Source organism: Melozone crissalis, unplaced genomic scaffold, assembly GCF_028551555.1.
Source record: "Melozone crissalis strain CALT ecotype California unplaced genomic scaffold, PUWL_Pcris_2 ptg000006l_1, whole genome shotgun sequence".
Lineage (NCBI taxonomy): Eukaryota > Metazoa > Chordata > Aves > Passeriformes > Passerellidae > Melozone > Melozone crissalis.
This window is the reverse complement of record NW_026535784.1, coordinates 24,070,964-24,087,423: the sequence shown is the minus strand read 5'-3', so window position 1 is coordinate 24,087,423 and position 16,460 is coordinate 24,070,964. Positions and strand designations below refer to the sequence as shown.

The following is a 16,460-nucleotide window of genomic DNA, read 5'->3' as shown; positions in this document are numbered from 1 at the left end:
CAGAGGCAATGCTGAACGTTTCCAGAAGTATTAAGCAACATTCTTCAAGAGAAAGATCAAGACCTTATCATTCCTCTGAAATTCCTGAATTTACTTCTGTAATGCCAAATATTAACTAGTGAATATAATGTAGGGATGTCATGTTTAACTAAAGGAAAATACACTACTAGTAATAGCAGAAAAGACAGCTTTATTTCTCTCCTCGTGTCTGGCATTTTCCCTTTTATTCTTTATGCTGTTCTCTTCATGCAGGTGTTAGGATGTGTTTTTAGTTTCGAGACAGGCTGAGAGAAGGAAGACATGGGTCTTGTATAGTAAAATAACCATATCGTAAATATCTGCCCGAATAAAATGGCAGCTTCTGTCACTGCCCAAAATAATAACAAACATGGCTCTAGAAAGTGCTGAAAAGGCAAAAATTACTAAGAGATGCTTAGCATACATGAAATACTACAAATTTCTTAAACACAAAAGTCCCCTGCAACATAGCAATGTAGCCACCTTTGTCACTGTAGCTTCTAGAAACAGGCAGAAGTATTTGGCATCTCTATCAGAGAAAGAGGATACAAAATCACCTTTGGAAAGAAGTCCACATTTGGCAGGAAGAGCTGTCTCTATCCTGCGCCAGAAACAGAAGCCCTCTGCATAGTACTTATGTTTACAGCAAGGCTAGCCATTACAACAATATTGATTTTTCTTTCCTAAAAAAAAAAAAAGTGATGCATGCAAAAATAAAGAGAGCAGACAGAAACATGCAGTTAGGAGCCTATTCTCACTTCCATAGAGAAGGCATCACTCCGCCCTTCCTGACAAAGCCCACAGACTTCCAGCTGAAGCTGGATATTCACTGTTTAACTTGAGTTTCTCAGGCCACCATTTTTTTCCCCTTGCAAGAACACTCTTACCAACATCTGAGTGGATTTATAAGATTTCTCACTACAGAAACTTAGCTTAGAATACTTTTTTTCAAATGCTTATTTGGTGTAAACAGAGCTACTGTTCCATCTTTTTTTTTAATTGCTCCTCAGAGTAGCTAGTCCTGCATCTAAAACCTTCATGCCTGGGTACCCATTTTCACTCCCATCTTCATGTAGTGCTTGTATAAAGCTGGTATGAGCAAGTAAAGAGCAGCATACACTACAGTAAAATCCACCAAAACCTACTTTACATGTAAAAGTTTGAAATAAGCTTAAAAGAAAGCTGTGTGGTTTGCACTAGCTGCAGTATTCATGAAAAGAAAATGCAAAAGCTTGTTTTTCAGTCCTCAAATGAGTATTTGCTAGCTCAGTTCACCTGAAAATACATCTTTTTCTATTTGCAGACTTATCCTATAAAACTGAAGCTAATCAGTAACTTAACATTACAAACTACCCTAATTCAATTTTTAAAATACTGCTCTAGTAGAATAGGAAAAAGACATGGAACAACAAAGATATCACTGCCAGCAACACTGTGTGAATTCAAACACCACACATTGCTTTCTATTACTCAACTACAATGCTTTTCCCACTCCATTTGAAATTCTCCAGTAGCATTGTATGATGGATTTGGAATTGTACTATAATCAGCAGGATTTGTCAAAATGCTTTCATTGGCATCATCCCAATGATTTCAAAACCCTCCTAATTATCAGTACAGTCATCATATACATGCAGACATTTTGCCATATAATTTCCAAATGAAACAGGCTTTTAACTTATTTTGTTCCTACCCACCCAGGCTATAGTAAAGACTGCAGTGTGAGCCCCAGTGAAGATGGCAATTAGTCTGAATTATTTACTTGCTTTCCCAATTACATATCCTAGTAGTGAATAAAAACTATTTGGAAAGGGACCTCCACACAGCAGACAATAGGAATCACAAGCTATTCATTTTAGGCTGAGCTAGAGTTGAGTCCATGCCAAAGTAAGTGTTTGCTTTGTGGGTATTTCCAACTACAGGACAGGCACGGCATGGCTCCTCCTGACCTCAGAGCTTGTGTAACACAGCACCTACTGAGGACTCAGGGGTTTCTGTACAAAGAATGGAAGGGGCCAAAAAGTTGTGCTAGCTACAAAAAGCTGCACGAGCAGAACTTCCACTGGGGCCATTGATGAAGAACCTTCCCAGATCTCTTTTTTCATGTGGCTGCTCTTTACCAGCTCCCCTCCTGCTTAGCCAGGTGTGGCTTCCCACCATCAGCTAACCTAATGTGCGCTCCCACCACAATCCAAAAGCACCTTCATACCAAAACAGATGGGGAAGAAGTTTTAGTTCAGAGGACAACAGACAGACGCTGACAAGAAATATAAGTCTTAAACACAGGGAAATAAATTTTTGTCCATGTAAAAGTCTGATATTCCTAAGGCAAAGGTTCAGGCTGCTAGTTCAAATAACTCATATTTTTGAAGTGGACAGGACTTTTTCTTCTACCATAAATATCTCATTTTAAAATATCTATTAAAAAAATTAGAGAAATTGTTACTTTTTTTTTGTCTTGGTCACTACACTGATTGCAATCTGACTCCTATTAAGAAGCTGTAACTGCCATCTGTGTTTTCCTACAGTGTAAAACTACATGAGATCAGAGACCAAGTTGTTCAAGCACTACAAAATCAGACATTTGGCTAGGCTATTTCATAAACAAAAGTTATCTTACTTCTTTTGAAGGATTCATTGGTAGCGTAAAGATTGTTTTCCAATATGACCAGACGAACAGCATGAAAAATATGTGGTAAGCAACCAGGCACACAACTAAAATCAGAAGGGAACAGAATTAATACAAACAGACCAGAGATATTGTAGTACTTACAAATATTGCCTGTAGGCATCACAGATAGTTCTCTAACAGATGTAAATACAGAGGCTCTGGAAAAGCTTTGCCACAAAAATACTGCACTGCAACTTTACAAAAGGCAAATGCAAACTGTGTGGGGAAGGTCATGATACAGTCTACATAGATTACAGAAGTTTGAAGAAAATGCTTAATAGCCTATTTCAGCTCCATCATTAATTAGCAAGCAGTCTCCATAACACATTTGTTAAACCCTAATTAACTGATGCATCTCTGCCTTTTGGCATTATAAATCTTGTAGGAGACTGCTAGCCATGCAAAGCCTACCCCTGCCTCCCCCCAGCCAAAGCCCCAAACCCCAAAGGATGTAAGGGGACAATGACAAGTGTGAGGGAGTCTTGGGGTGAACAAGCATATGATACCTGAGCAGTAACCATATCCAGGTAATTTGTTTTCCTGGATTTTAGGAGGGAGGACAGTTGGGTGGTTTTTAAAACCTACAGGTCCTTTAAATTCAAGTGTTCATTCACTACTTAATATTCTTCACAGTCAGTCAGAATTTATTCTTATGTTTTTTAAATAGATGAGAATCAACCACCAATCATCAATCACTTACTATGCTGAGTTTTTTACTAGAATACAGAAGGTAACAGTAACTTATCCTAAGAGTCTGCCATAGGTTGATAGGTATTTCCACTTAAAAGCTCTCACCCTAGTAAGCAATTCACTACAGTAAATAGCAAATCACAAATTCATATCCCTGATTAATTTACTCTATCAACAAGAAAAGAGTATTCTTCCACAAATTCATTCCTCAAAAAAGTGTCATAATGGGAATCCTGTGTACTTTCACTCCAGGGTCTGAAATGCTGCCCCTGTATGGTCAACTCATGGAGTCTTTATTGGTCATGTTATTCAGGGCTAGAGAATTCTTTACAACACATGCATGATAGTGCATATAAATGCAGGAACAGTTGTCTGGTATTTTCTTAGTTTTTGCAATTTTGCCTTAAAAGTAACACTGAATAAGTACTTTTGGTGTTGAAGTTTGTTTATCAAAATAGCAGGAACATTTCAAATATTTACTGTTATTCACTAAGCTGTTAAAAATAATAAATAAAAGCTAATAGAATCTGAGGAGCAACTCTGTACAAAGCTTTTGGGATGAGAGGGGCCAAGAGTCATATGCCGCGTCTATAAACTGAAAGAAAAATCTTATCAGCATAAATAAGTTATAGAGCTGGACTCCACAAAAAGCACAATACATTAAATGACCATTTGGTTATTGCATAAGCATCTGGACAGGAACAGTCCCCATTTTTATCAGAATATTTCTATCAGCTCTAAAAAAAACCTGATTTACTCAAACAAAATCAGTATTTTGTTTAAACAATAGTATATTCATGGCATACAGTGAGAGCAAAGTAGGACAAGTTACCTCAGTTTTGTACATGATGCACTTACTGATCTGCATTAAGCATTTTATTGTTGCAAAAAAACTCCCCAGTGACTGACTGACATTCATCTATGAAAAAAAAAGTGCCTAACACCTAAAGACATTATCCAAGGTTTTCCCTTTGAAGTCTGAACAAGCCTTGAGCTCATCTTGTTTGATCTTGAAGCTCAGCTCCCCAGCCTGGCCCCTGACTGCTCACTCCTCCCAGGTCACCTTCCCACCGGTTTCCCTGCTCTGGGATGGACACCCTGGGCTACCCAGCTGCTCCACAGGGCCTGGGGCTGCTGAGAGCCCAACACAAGAACTTCATCTCACTTGAGGCAGGTAAAGAAGAGCTGTCTGCTGCTCACTAGCACAAACCTTTCTGTTTTACAGGTTTTCTGGAAAAAACCCCACCAACCAACCAACCAACCAAACTCCAACTCAACCAAACAAAACAAATCCCAACCCAAATGGTGCATCCCTTGCTTGAAGGCAATCAATTTACAGCTAGCTAGCACAGCCAGAGCTGCCTGGAAATTGGGGGCAATCTGTAGGACAGCTGAGCCCCATTTGCCCAGTTTTCACTCCTGAAAACTCTTAGGGCAGAAGTGTAGCCAGGGTAAGCTTCTTCTGACTGGCCAAAGCCCACCAAGGCCTTGATGAAAAGAAGGCAATTTAATGTTCCCCAACACATTTTGCTGATAATTCTAATGTGTTTTGTGAGCAGTGCCCTCACTTTTTTTCCCCTTCCACAGAGTAGCAAGAAACTGAAATTCAAAGCCTGCAGATAACACTTCTACACTCATACGGGGATGAGATCCCTGAACTGAGAAGAAGTTTTTTGAGCAAATTTCTTAATTGACAAACATGTTTTCTATGTGAGGGAGTTACCAATGACTTAATAAAATCTGCTGGAATTACACAAACATAAAAAGCTCTTCCTCCAAAAGTTCTGCAGCCCTGCACTTTAAACTTCCATGTTGTGCTGTAGTATTAAAATAGCATCTGGAATAAACAATCTAAACATGCTACAGCCTCAGGGAAGGAACTGTAGTGACTGCTAAATAGGCAGTTTTATTATATTCTGAGAAGGCTACATATCTGAATGATTATATTTCTTTAAAAACATTAAAAAGAAAATGCAGAAAAAAATCACCCCGCATTTAAGTATGTTGTATCTACACAAATACACTGCTTTTACAAGAGCTTTTACAATCCTGCTTTTACAAGAGCTTTCCATATTATGAATAAATTTTTTAAAAGAAGAAAATAAGGATTGTTTTAGCTGACATATCAGAAAGCCAGTGAAAAGAGTAAAAAAATTCTAATTTTTCTCTCCTTTATTTGTAATGGCTATGGTAATATTCAGGAACAGCAAGATAATAAAAGGTGAAGAGGAACAAAAAAAGTACAAATCTATTCTTTTAACTGTTTCTCAGTTCTACTAGTTAACTACTGTTCTATTCTGATATATGAATTACAACTATAAACAGCTAATAAAAATCTTACCTTTTTCTCCGATATTTGTCATTGTCACTGGAAAAAAAAAGAAAAAAGGAGATAATAAAAATCTGTGTTTAGATAGCAAATGACGTAACTTAATATTTAAACTTTTTTTCAGCCAAAGATGGAAGAGTAATCATCAAACAATACACGTTTAAGGTCACACACTATGAAGCTTTTATGCTGTGTACATTTATCACGAGAATAAGTACACAGTATCCATTGCTTATAAGGTTTACTTGGCTCCTCTTCCCAGGCTCATTTCCTGATAACTAGGACCGCCAGCTATCTGAAGCGGCCAAAGTTTAATCCAAGAAAAGCCATCTTTGAGGAGCAGTTATTTCTTCTAACTGTGGTTGCACAGCTTTCACTCTTTATGTTCTTTATGTTGCAGTGCAGGCATCAGATTCTAGAACTGGTTTTTGACAGCAATATTTGGTGATACCTTAGATCTTCAAAGCATAAAAACTGAAAGTAGACAAAAATTGCATTTCCTTTAAGAAACTGCCCACAGATTACAAGACAGTAAGAGAGTGAGAAAGGGCAAGTGTGTCAGGCATAGAAGGGGGCACACAGATATCACATATCAGTAATTGCATTTTCCTCTCTTGGTCACATTATTCAAAAGTACTATCTCACAACAGGTATCTCAGAGAGATCAGAAACTCCCAAGATCAAAACCTCTTTTAACCCAAACCACTCCACCACACATTTATCCATCCCAGTTAAGCAGAGTACAAGCTGTGATACACTGGTGCCTACAACAGGACAGTAGATACACAGAGCTCTCATCCATTCCTGTTTCCTCATAAAAATGATTGCACCAGGCTGATCTTCAAGCAGCAGGCACAAGGCAACTCCTACAGAAAACCCCAAGAGCCATGCCATCTGACTGATGGAATAAACGCAGGCTTGGTGACTGAGTTAAAGACAGCATTTAAATACATCCTGCACATTCCAAGGGTGGACCATGGCCCCAGACCTTAACTAATGCTCTGGGAGAGTGACCACTCACAAGTCTGCAGATGACACCACCCTGGGGACAGCAGCTGCTACGTGCAGGACTTCCATTGGGAGGGACCGCGGCAGGCTGGGGGAAGGAACCAATGGATGAAATTCACGAGGGCAAAGACAAAGTCCTGCACCTGTGAAGAAGCCACCCCTGCAATGACACAGCCTGGGGCTGCTGGGCTGGAGCAGCTCTGTGGAAGAAGCCATGGGGCTGCTGGTGGGCAGCAGAAAGGGCCACCAGGCACATGCGTACCTCAGCAGGGCACTACTGCTGCTCAGCCAAGGGAGGGGTTCATCCCTTTCTGTGCAGCATCCATCAGACCAACCCAGAACCCTGCTGGGATTTGGGCCCCCCAACACAACAGAGACAAGTTCAGGAGGAAGTGAAGAAGGTGGCAGGGACTCATCCTCTAGAGAGAGGCTGCATAGCCAGGGCTTGTCAGCCCTGGAGAAGACATGGTTTTGGGAGGGCCTCCCAGGAGGCACTGAGGAGCTGGGCTCTTCATACTGGCACAGAGTGGGATGACAAGAGCCAGGGAGTGCAAGTTGAAATGAAAGGATCTGATCTGATAGAAGGAAAAACACTTCCACCACGAGAACCATTCACCAGCAGAGGAAGCTGTCCAGACATGGTGCACAGCCTCCAGCAGGGAAGTTTTTCAAGACTCAAACCAATAAAACCCTGAAGAACCTGGTGTGACCTCACACCTAGCCCTGATCTGATCGGGAGGTTGGACTAGATGAGCTGAGGTCCTCTCAAACATGAATTATTCTACAATTCTGCAATTATAAAATAGGTCTATTAAAATGGAGATTTGACTATAGCTCTAGCAAAACAAGCATCTACCTTACCTGAGGTAAAGCAGTAAGCAATCGTCTTTATAAACCTCCTCAAAAAAATCATAAAGGTACCACAGAAGTTGCATAAACCACTATAAAATAGTATATTTTGCCTTCAGTTTTCTAAACTCTTTAGAATTTGATAAGCTGAATATTCACCTAGACAACTGCTACAAAAATCTGAAGGAACACACATATACCTTTGACTGAGACGCAGACATGCTCCCCTACAATAATGCAGAAGAATTGTAAAATTGTAAGAAAACAGCCACGCACCAGATGATTGTTTACAAAACAAAAGACATCTTCAGAGCTGATATGCAATTTAAAAGTGATGGAGTTCTCAGATTAAGACAAATTAGCCACTATTCAAATCCTGATTTTCTTTCTCCACTTGGAACGGTCAGCAAAGCATGCAGAAATTTTGCCAATCTTCTTGCAGTAACTACTCTCTGCTAATTAAAAAGTCACAGCCAAGCACACATTGCAGAATCACCAGGTTCAAAACAAAATCTATTAAACCAACCTTCACAATAATTTGTGGTATTTTTCTCTCCTTACAAGGGAATGCCACAGAACACTGCTGTGAAAGCAACTGTAATCTTTTTTCTGCCCCTTATCTTTGGATAAAATGTATTTATTATTGTGTCTGAGACGTCTAAATTTTCCACAATGCCTATAAGTAAAGGACAGACAAATACAAATTTAGTCATTTCTACCACACAGCAAAGCTAAAATTCCTGTCCACCTCCAGGAGGAAATGCACTCCTCAGAGTCTACATGTGCAGAGAGGACTGTTTTCTCAGCTTTTGCAGTATCTAGCCTGGAACCCAAATGCTCCTGACAGTCAGGACCACGAAGGCTAAAACACAAGTGCTGAGATGTCCAGTTAACCCCAGGAGGGTGAGAATATGTTTTTGGGTTTTGATTTGTTGGTTTTTTTTTTAAATATATGTATCTTGCCATTTTAATTTCTTTTACTACCAAGTAAAAATCAAAGTTATTTCATACACTCCTGAGCTGCAACCAAAGCAGAGAGGAACCAGGCTGAAAAGAGATGCCAGTACCTTCAATCTTACCATCATTCTTCTCCACACATATTGCCACTGGTGTTTACAAGGAGACTGGCTGCACTGCCCAACAAGCATTCCACAGACAGTGACAGAAAGGAACTATGCAAGACATCCAATAACCTGTATGAAGTGAAGTACCAGTCCTTCTGCTCATGCCTTTTTAAATCACCTCTGGCAAAGGCTCCCTGGAGGAGGTACAGAGTGCAGGAAAGTAATGGACCAGCATCTTCAATACAACAGCACTAGAGAGGAAATGAAGGTGTGGGGGATTTTTTTGGTTGGTTGAGGTTTTTCTGGTTTGGTCGCTGGCTCTTTTTTGGGGAGGGAGGGAGTGGGAGAACCTTTTGTTTTGCACCAATGTGGCAGAACTAACCAACAGGAAAAAAATGGCTGTTACAAATCAAACTCTCTCCTAAACTTCTCCTAAAGCTTTAAACTTTCTCAGTTTGTTGAATGACCATGATACAAAGACTGTGAGAGTAACTACAAGGTGTTTACCCTAAGATCACACTAAAATTGTACTATTTAAGAACATGGAAAATAATTTTCTAATATGAAAAAAATCCTTTAATTTTGGATTTGATCAAAGAAATGTTTGCTATTTTCCCTGTCTTCTGAATAGCACACGATATGTTTATTTACACCAAATTTTATATTTTTTAGTAGAATCATTTATATCAGTATTTCTGGCAGTTTTCTCATTTCTGTTTCAAGGGGTTACACTCACTGTGGTGAAAAGTAGGTCAGACTGTGCATTCTGTCATTAATAAATATCAGCTGAAATGCTGCAAATGCACTTGCTGATAGTTAAACAGCACAGAAATAATATGGGTTAAAAGCATTTATGTCTATGATGACTAAAATAAACACAAAGGACATGGCAATCCCAACTGCTAAGCAATTTCTGAGAGACAAAAAGGTAAATCCCTTTGAGACCAAAACGGAACGATACTCTTGTATACCCAGAGATTGAAATAATTATAAAAACATGACCTGTCTTCAGGAAATCATTAAAAAGTTACAGCTTTGTTTGCCTGAGGTACTGCAGGGGCCAATTTCATTAAGAATCACCCTTGCACTGCTAGAGCACCAGGATGCATTTACAGTTCAGTGCTAGCAGACTGTCACATCATTAGAGCCTCTCCGGTTCATTACGCAGCCCCCAGATGGTGCTCATCACAATTAGGGACAGACACAGCGCTTCAGCCAGGGGAGATGCCAATTTCCTGAGCCACAAACATTGCTCCCTGCTTGCCACAAGCAGCCAGACACAGGAACAGCACATTCAATAGTCAGTGCCACCAAGCAGAGGACAATTGCAAAGGTGACAGAATGCTGTGCTTCAAAAGGATCTTTAAAAGTCCAGGATGGCTTCCATCACCAACTCAACTTGCTAGGAAGAGAAATCACATCACTAGGCACCTTGCACACTGGGTCAGACCAAGTGGAGTTCCCACTTCTTCGATTTCCACTTATTTTCTCTAGAAAGCTTAATTCTCACTCATCCATGTAAAAACAAGGCAGATGTCCATCTCCACATAGCTAGAGACATGGTAAGACACATTGCTAGCACAAACCCCGAAAGATTTTGAAAGATAAATTTCATATCAAAATGTGCATTGGTTTTGTAATGTTAAATTTTGCTTGACTTCTAAACCCAAAGTTTCTGAACTGTAAATGAAATGACTAGATTTAAAAATAAGGAAAAAATTTAAAAAGGGAAACGAGATAAAGCAAATAATATTTTAAAGCTGCAATGAAATTGGATCTACAAAATTTTGCTATCATATTTTATGTACGTTTTTAAAATATTTAAATCTTTGGAATGGGAAAACAAGATAAATCTGATGAGACTCTGCAGCCACATCTATAAATAGCTGGGTCTCTCAAACTTTTATGAAGTTTAACATCTTGGATCAGATTCACAAAACTAAGTACACATTTTATCTTTATAGCTTATTTGAAGCTGTAAAACACTGGTCTATAGATGCAGTTTTACTCAGCTCTGTGCACACACAAAAGTGTTTTATAGTTTTGACAAGTGTTCTGTCATTGCCTGCAATAGTCCTTTAGTAAAAATATCAGTGCTTGCAATAAAAATCTACCTCTCTGCTAGACAGAGCAGTGATTTGCATTGATTCAGAGAGGCAAGGTGCCTCCAGTGCTTTGTTTCAGAACAAAAGTAATGGAAATATTTCCAGGATATTTAAGGTTGGCATAAGTAGCCATCAATAACCCATACATTTGCATTTGATGGTATTTGAAAATGTTTCAGAAGAATCATTTCAAGCCTGTGCCCATCAAACTGCACCACTGTCCACCTGCCCAGCAGCAGCTGCTATTTGGCACCTTTGTAGGTAAGGTCACAAAACCACTGCTTTTGTATAGGGTATGACTAAGAACTGATTTAATCTTTCTTCTTTACAAACTTCCCATTTACCTTCCAAGTCACAAACACAGACTGAATGAAAAGTGTCTGGCTCTACCAAAGTTGTAGACTCTTGTGCTGCCAGTATTGCCAGACACTTTTCAGCAAACAAAAGCTGCACCCTGACAAGAACAACTCTTAAAGTTATGTATCAAGCAGTGTTAAACCTTCACCTGAAAACATAATCTTGTCCAGTAACTATATCTTCATCATAAACCTTATGGTTTCAACTCCAAGCCATGGTTTACATTTCAAGGCACAAAACCCACAGGTAAAACACTGGGCACGATATGGGGAGATAACCAGCCCTGCTTAACATAGACATCAATTCTGCTCCAGAACTGTGGAATGGCAGCTGCCTCCAAAAGTCTGAGAAAGGATTCAAATGAAATTTGGGAAATGCACAAGAGCACTGCTGGCTATAATTCAGAAGCCAAATCTACTGCAGCCACCAGTTTTGAAACTTTTCTCAAAGTAATCACAGATGTCAGAAGAGGGGGAAAAAAAGAAGGTAGTATTTCTAAAATATGGAATAAAAATGCAAACTTTCTTGGACCAAAGTACTTTTGTACCTTAGCAGCTCATGTGCAGACAGGGTATTATTTAACCAGTGTTTGCTACAGCCAACTGCAATGTTACAATGTACTTGTATTTCTATAGCCAAACCTAAACTCTAAATGGTTACAAGACATAAGCTGCAAGTACCATAAGTCCTTTAAATTATCTGGAGAACATACTGAGCAAAGAGCTCAAATCCAGCTGACCAAATCCTGGGTCTAACCCTTTTTTTTTAGCTTTTTTTTCCCCTCCCACCCTATCACATTCTATCTCCTTATTTGCTGCCACTTCTGATGCCCTGATGACACTCTGCCAAGCCCACAGGGCACGTATTAATCCTTCCTCTAAACTGTGATGAATTAAGCAGCTTTACATCCTGTTATAATTCCATCCCACTGATGGTTCACAGGGTCAAAAACCTCAATTCAGCACTAATCAATCTGATCCTCCAGCAAAAATCTTTCATGATCATTAACATCTTTAGCAGCTGGATGTCATTCCATGCTTTCTGCTCCATTCTGAAGGTAGCTGTGGACAGAAACCAGTCACATATTCTACACTAAAACCAAAGATGAGACTTATAAGCATTCCTGACAGTACTGTGAATGTCTTTTTGTATCCCCTCTTCAGCTATGCTCAAGTCATTTATTCTTTTCCAAATCAGGCAAATCACTCACCAGGTGGCAATATTTCCTCCCTTTCCCTTCACTGGAGTAGTCACAAAATGCTTATTGCTCGTTTGTTCCACAGTAAATCTATTTTCCTTCTTCAAAATTACAAATTCAAGCTGCATTTTCTGACAGGATTCCCTGAGCAAGAGCATTATCCTGTGAATTAAAATTAGTGCCATGTAAAAATGGATCAAAACTGAACAAAAACATCCACTTTCTATTGGATAGAGAATATCTACAGGATAACCCTTTCATCAGCTAAGCTGTTATTTTTCCCAAAAACATCTGTCACAACACTGTCAATTTTTTTACATTTTCCTTGTTATATGCTCCTCCAAATCCTGAGCAGGTAGGAAAACAAAAGGAAACAAAAGGATATCAGTATCTGCATTTGTCGAGAACATTTCTGACAAACAGCTGTCCGAAACTGCAATAACCACTTGCTCTGCCCTCCCTAAAGCTTGGAATCAATAACTCCTCCAAGTTCCTTACTAACCTGACTTAGAGATGCATCTAAGAAGGGAAATGTAGGAATTTTTTTTTTCTTTGCATGTGAGGTACGCAAAGATTTTAATAAACACCGAATGTTCATTTTCAGGTTTTCATAAAGAGTGAATCCAATGTGCATTTTCTGAGTATAGACACATGGATACAGGTGCTGGGGTGAAGTATTTCATTTGCACTCCATGCTACTGTTGTCCCATGTATCCTAGGTTGAAATTTCAGTAGCTTGAGCTATCAAAGTTCACTGTACTCACTGTGTGCTGCTTGTATTTCTCCATCCTTTTTAGAAAAAGAACAACACATCTATATCCCTTAGCTTCTCATAAACACACTCAAATTATTTTCTAAGGGAAGGAACACTTAAAGACACAGTAATTTGAAACACAAAGTTATTCAGGGTGAAAAAAGAAGTACTACTACTAGACAGGGCTTGTGAAATGGCAATACTGGCAAAATCAAGAGAATTGCACTGGATTAGAGGTAAGCAATTTTTAGTTGAGTGCTTTAAGACCAACTCATATACACATTTAATTCCAGTATTCATTCTACATCCAGCAGAAAGAACTATTTGCTAGTGCTCAACACCTTTCTCCTTCTTGTTAAAGGTTAAAGCTGCATGAGCACTTATGTGAATCCACTAATAAAAGAGACAGAACTCTAGACATGGCAATACTAGTGTTAAAAACAGTGGGCTCATTTTTCTGTTTATAAAACCCCTTTTGTTTCTAAAATGCTACTCAGTACTGTAACTACTCAGCTTTAGGTATATAAGGAATCAGCTTAGTAGATTTCTTAAAAAAAAGAAGCCCCTCCTATAATGCTTGGATGAAATAAAAAAAACAAACAACAACAGGATGAAATAAAAAAAAACCCTATCAAATAAACTCTAACAAAAAACCCCACAAATCCATTCAAAAGACTACATTTGAAACACTTTCTCATTATTAAAAGCTCAAAGAGACCACTTACATTACAACAGGGTCCTTGCTAGGTCCTATTGCACAACAGCTAACACTGTTCCCTGTATGTTGTCAGCCCCAATGACAGAAAGCTGCAGAAAAAGCCCCAGCTATATACGTCCTCTTTAGCATTCAGTGCTGCAGGAATAAAAGAAGCACTGAACAGACAGGCTGGCTTCAAAGCACTGAAATGCTTACAGTCTATTCCTGCCGTTGGCTCTCGTTCCCTGAGTTGTTAGTTATTCCTTCTGTTGTTTACACTAAATATTCATTAGTAAGACAAAACATGAGCTTATTTTATTTTAATATGCCAAAAATGAGGGAAAACATCCAGATATAGATAAAAGATGGACTTACTGGAGATTGTGGATGGCTATTACGCTGAATTAAAAACCTGGTGAGCCAGCTCCCACTGGAACGTGTGGGGGTGGGTGGGAAACAAACAAACAAACAAACCACCCTTGTCCATTGAAAGGAGTTCAGTAAAAGATGCTTTAGCTGAGCCCCAGGATTTCACTTCCTCCCCCTCCCATTGCAGGCCTTTTGCTTTGAGGGGTTCTCAAGGAACCAGTGAACCACAGTTTATAGTCTGAAGCAAGTTTCAAGCATGTAATCTCTTTAACAGGTACCTACTTTCAGGTAAGCTAAAACCCACTCTTTCCCTATTGCACAGTTATGCAAAATTAAAAATACAGTAGAATACTGAAGCAGTAGTGCCCAGAAGAAGCCTACTGCACCTACCAGAAGGCTGCATACATTAGAACATCAACTACAGAGAGGCTCTTCTCTGGAACATCCTTGCCCTCCTCGTGTCAGCTTACAGCTCTCCTCTCCAGGCTTGCTCAGTCAATTCCCAGAATCCAGGAAACAATTTGCTTCCTTGTGCTGGAGGTACACACTTCATTGTTCCTCTCATGAGAGCACAGCAACTTTATTGAAGAGTGTTGTTTAAAATGAACAGATTTGAATGGTGTTAGCAAAGGAAAAAATGCAAAAAGCCTAACCTCCAATATAGGAACTACAGCAAGTCTTGATACAAAAACCAGAGGTGCTAGGCCTGGCAATCACCTTTTGCTTAATCCCTCAACCGCTTAGCCAAACATCCATAGAACAAAAATCCTACCAGTCTTCCGTATGCAACTAAAAAAGATAAAATCAAAAATTAGGTACTAGACTGATGAGATTTTCAACATGAAGAGCTGAAAACTAAGTACATCTAATTTATATTCCCGTGTGCCATTACGCTGACACTGTTACTGAAACATCAGTATGCCACACATTAGCCTCTAAAATCAGATTCAATGATTTTCTACAAGATACACCGTAACAGAACCAAAATCAGGAAAAAAAAAACTTCCAAACCAAGGGAGGCGGGTGAGCCGGTCATTTAAAACCCTTCCGGCTCGGCTGCTCTAATGCACACAAATCTCACATCACACCCAGCCCCCAGAGTGTGCTCAGGGATGCGCCTGAGCTCAGGGTCAGGGGCCAAGGTGCGCGGCCAGGATGATTTCCCAATGCACCGGCACGCTGCCGACCACAAGGAAGGGAGCAAGAAGTTGCGACAGCTGGGCATTTTATAGACGACTGAAGGGTGGCACAGGGAGACTCGCGGGTTTCCTGCTACCTATTCCTGTTTCCACGCCCGCCCCAATGGCTCTGTACCTGTGTGTGTGTGTACATGTGTGTGCGCGGAAGGGGCGGCGAACTCTGCTCAGCGGCCGGCACGGCCGGTCCCGCTTCCCGCGTCGGGGCCGGGACCGGCCGCACTCAGCGCGCCGCACGGAGGGAAACTCCCGCCTGTGGAGAGAGCGCCGTGCGCCGGCTCCCTCCTGCCGCGGGAGCGGGACCGGGCGCGATGGGTCACGGCGGACATCGGGCAGCGCGGATGTCGCTCTCCCGCCCAGGGGCCCGGGGCACGGGGGAACCGGCCCAACCGAGCCCAGCCCAGCCCAGCCTCGGACACGGTCCGGGCGTGGCGGCGGCGGCGGCGGCGGCGGCGGCGGCAGCAGCAGCAGCCGGGGGTGGCCCCGGCGCCGACAAACAACAGAGGCGGCCGCCTGTGTCCGTGTCCGTGTCGGCGCCGCCCGGCTGCGATCCCCCGGCAGGGGCGGCGGCGCCCACCCGCGTCCCGCCCGCCCCCCGCCGCCGCGGCGGCACTCACGCAGGCAGAGCTGGGTGACATAGGCGTAGTAGGACCAGCAGAGGATGCTGGAGATGAAGAGCACCGGCACCCAGTAGAGCAGCCGCTGGCAGCGCCGCCGCACGCCGCCCCAAGCGCCCGGCGCCCCGGCTGCGGGCGGCGGCGGCGGCGGCGCCATCTTCCCGCACCGCATCCCGCCGCTCGCTCGCTCCGGGGGCCCGGGCCCCGGCCGCGCTCCCCGCCGGAGCCCGCCCCGGCCCCGCCTCCCGGCGCGGCCGCTCCTCCCACCGCCCGCCCGCCCGCCGCTCCCCCGGGCTGGGCAGGGCCGGGCCGGGCAGCGGGGGCAGAGCCGCACGGGAGCCCGTGGCGGCCCTGCGGGATCCGGGTGTCTGTCCCGGGCCAGGGACACGGACGCGGACAGGGGCACGGACACGGTCACGGCCGGCAGGTTCGGGGCGGTGGCGCAGCGGCCCCGCCCGGCGCAGGGCGCGGCTCCGGCCGCCACGTGTTTGGGCGCTGAGGCGGGCGGCGGCCTGCGCTCGACGCTGCTCCCTCATCA

The 16,460-nt window shown here is 42.1% G+C and overlaps 1 protein-coding gene across 1 annotated transcript in view; it reads right to left on the bottom strand.

Annotated features, from left to right (window-relative positions):
- ZDHHC2 (zinc finger DHHC-type palmitoyltransferase 2) overlaps positions 1–16,047 on the bottom strand; it is a 35,289-nt gene extending 19,242 nt beyond the window's left edge. The window contains exons 1-3 of the mRNA XM_054294586.1: positions 15,923–16,047; positions 5,721–5,747; positions 2,639–2,733 (exon numbers count right to left, since the gene is read on the bottom strand). Coding sequence (XP_054150561.1) covers positions 2,639–2,733; positions 5,721–5,742 — 117 coding nt within the window. The 5' untranslated portion in view covers positions 5,743–5,747; positions 15,923–16,047. The remainder of the gene's footprint in view (positions 1–2,638; positions 2,734–5,720; positions 5,748–15,922) is intronic.
- Positions 16,048–16,460: the final 413 nt, after the last annotated feature.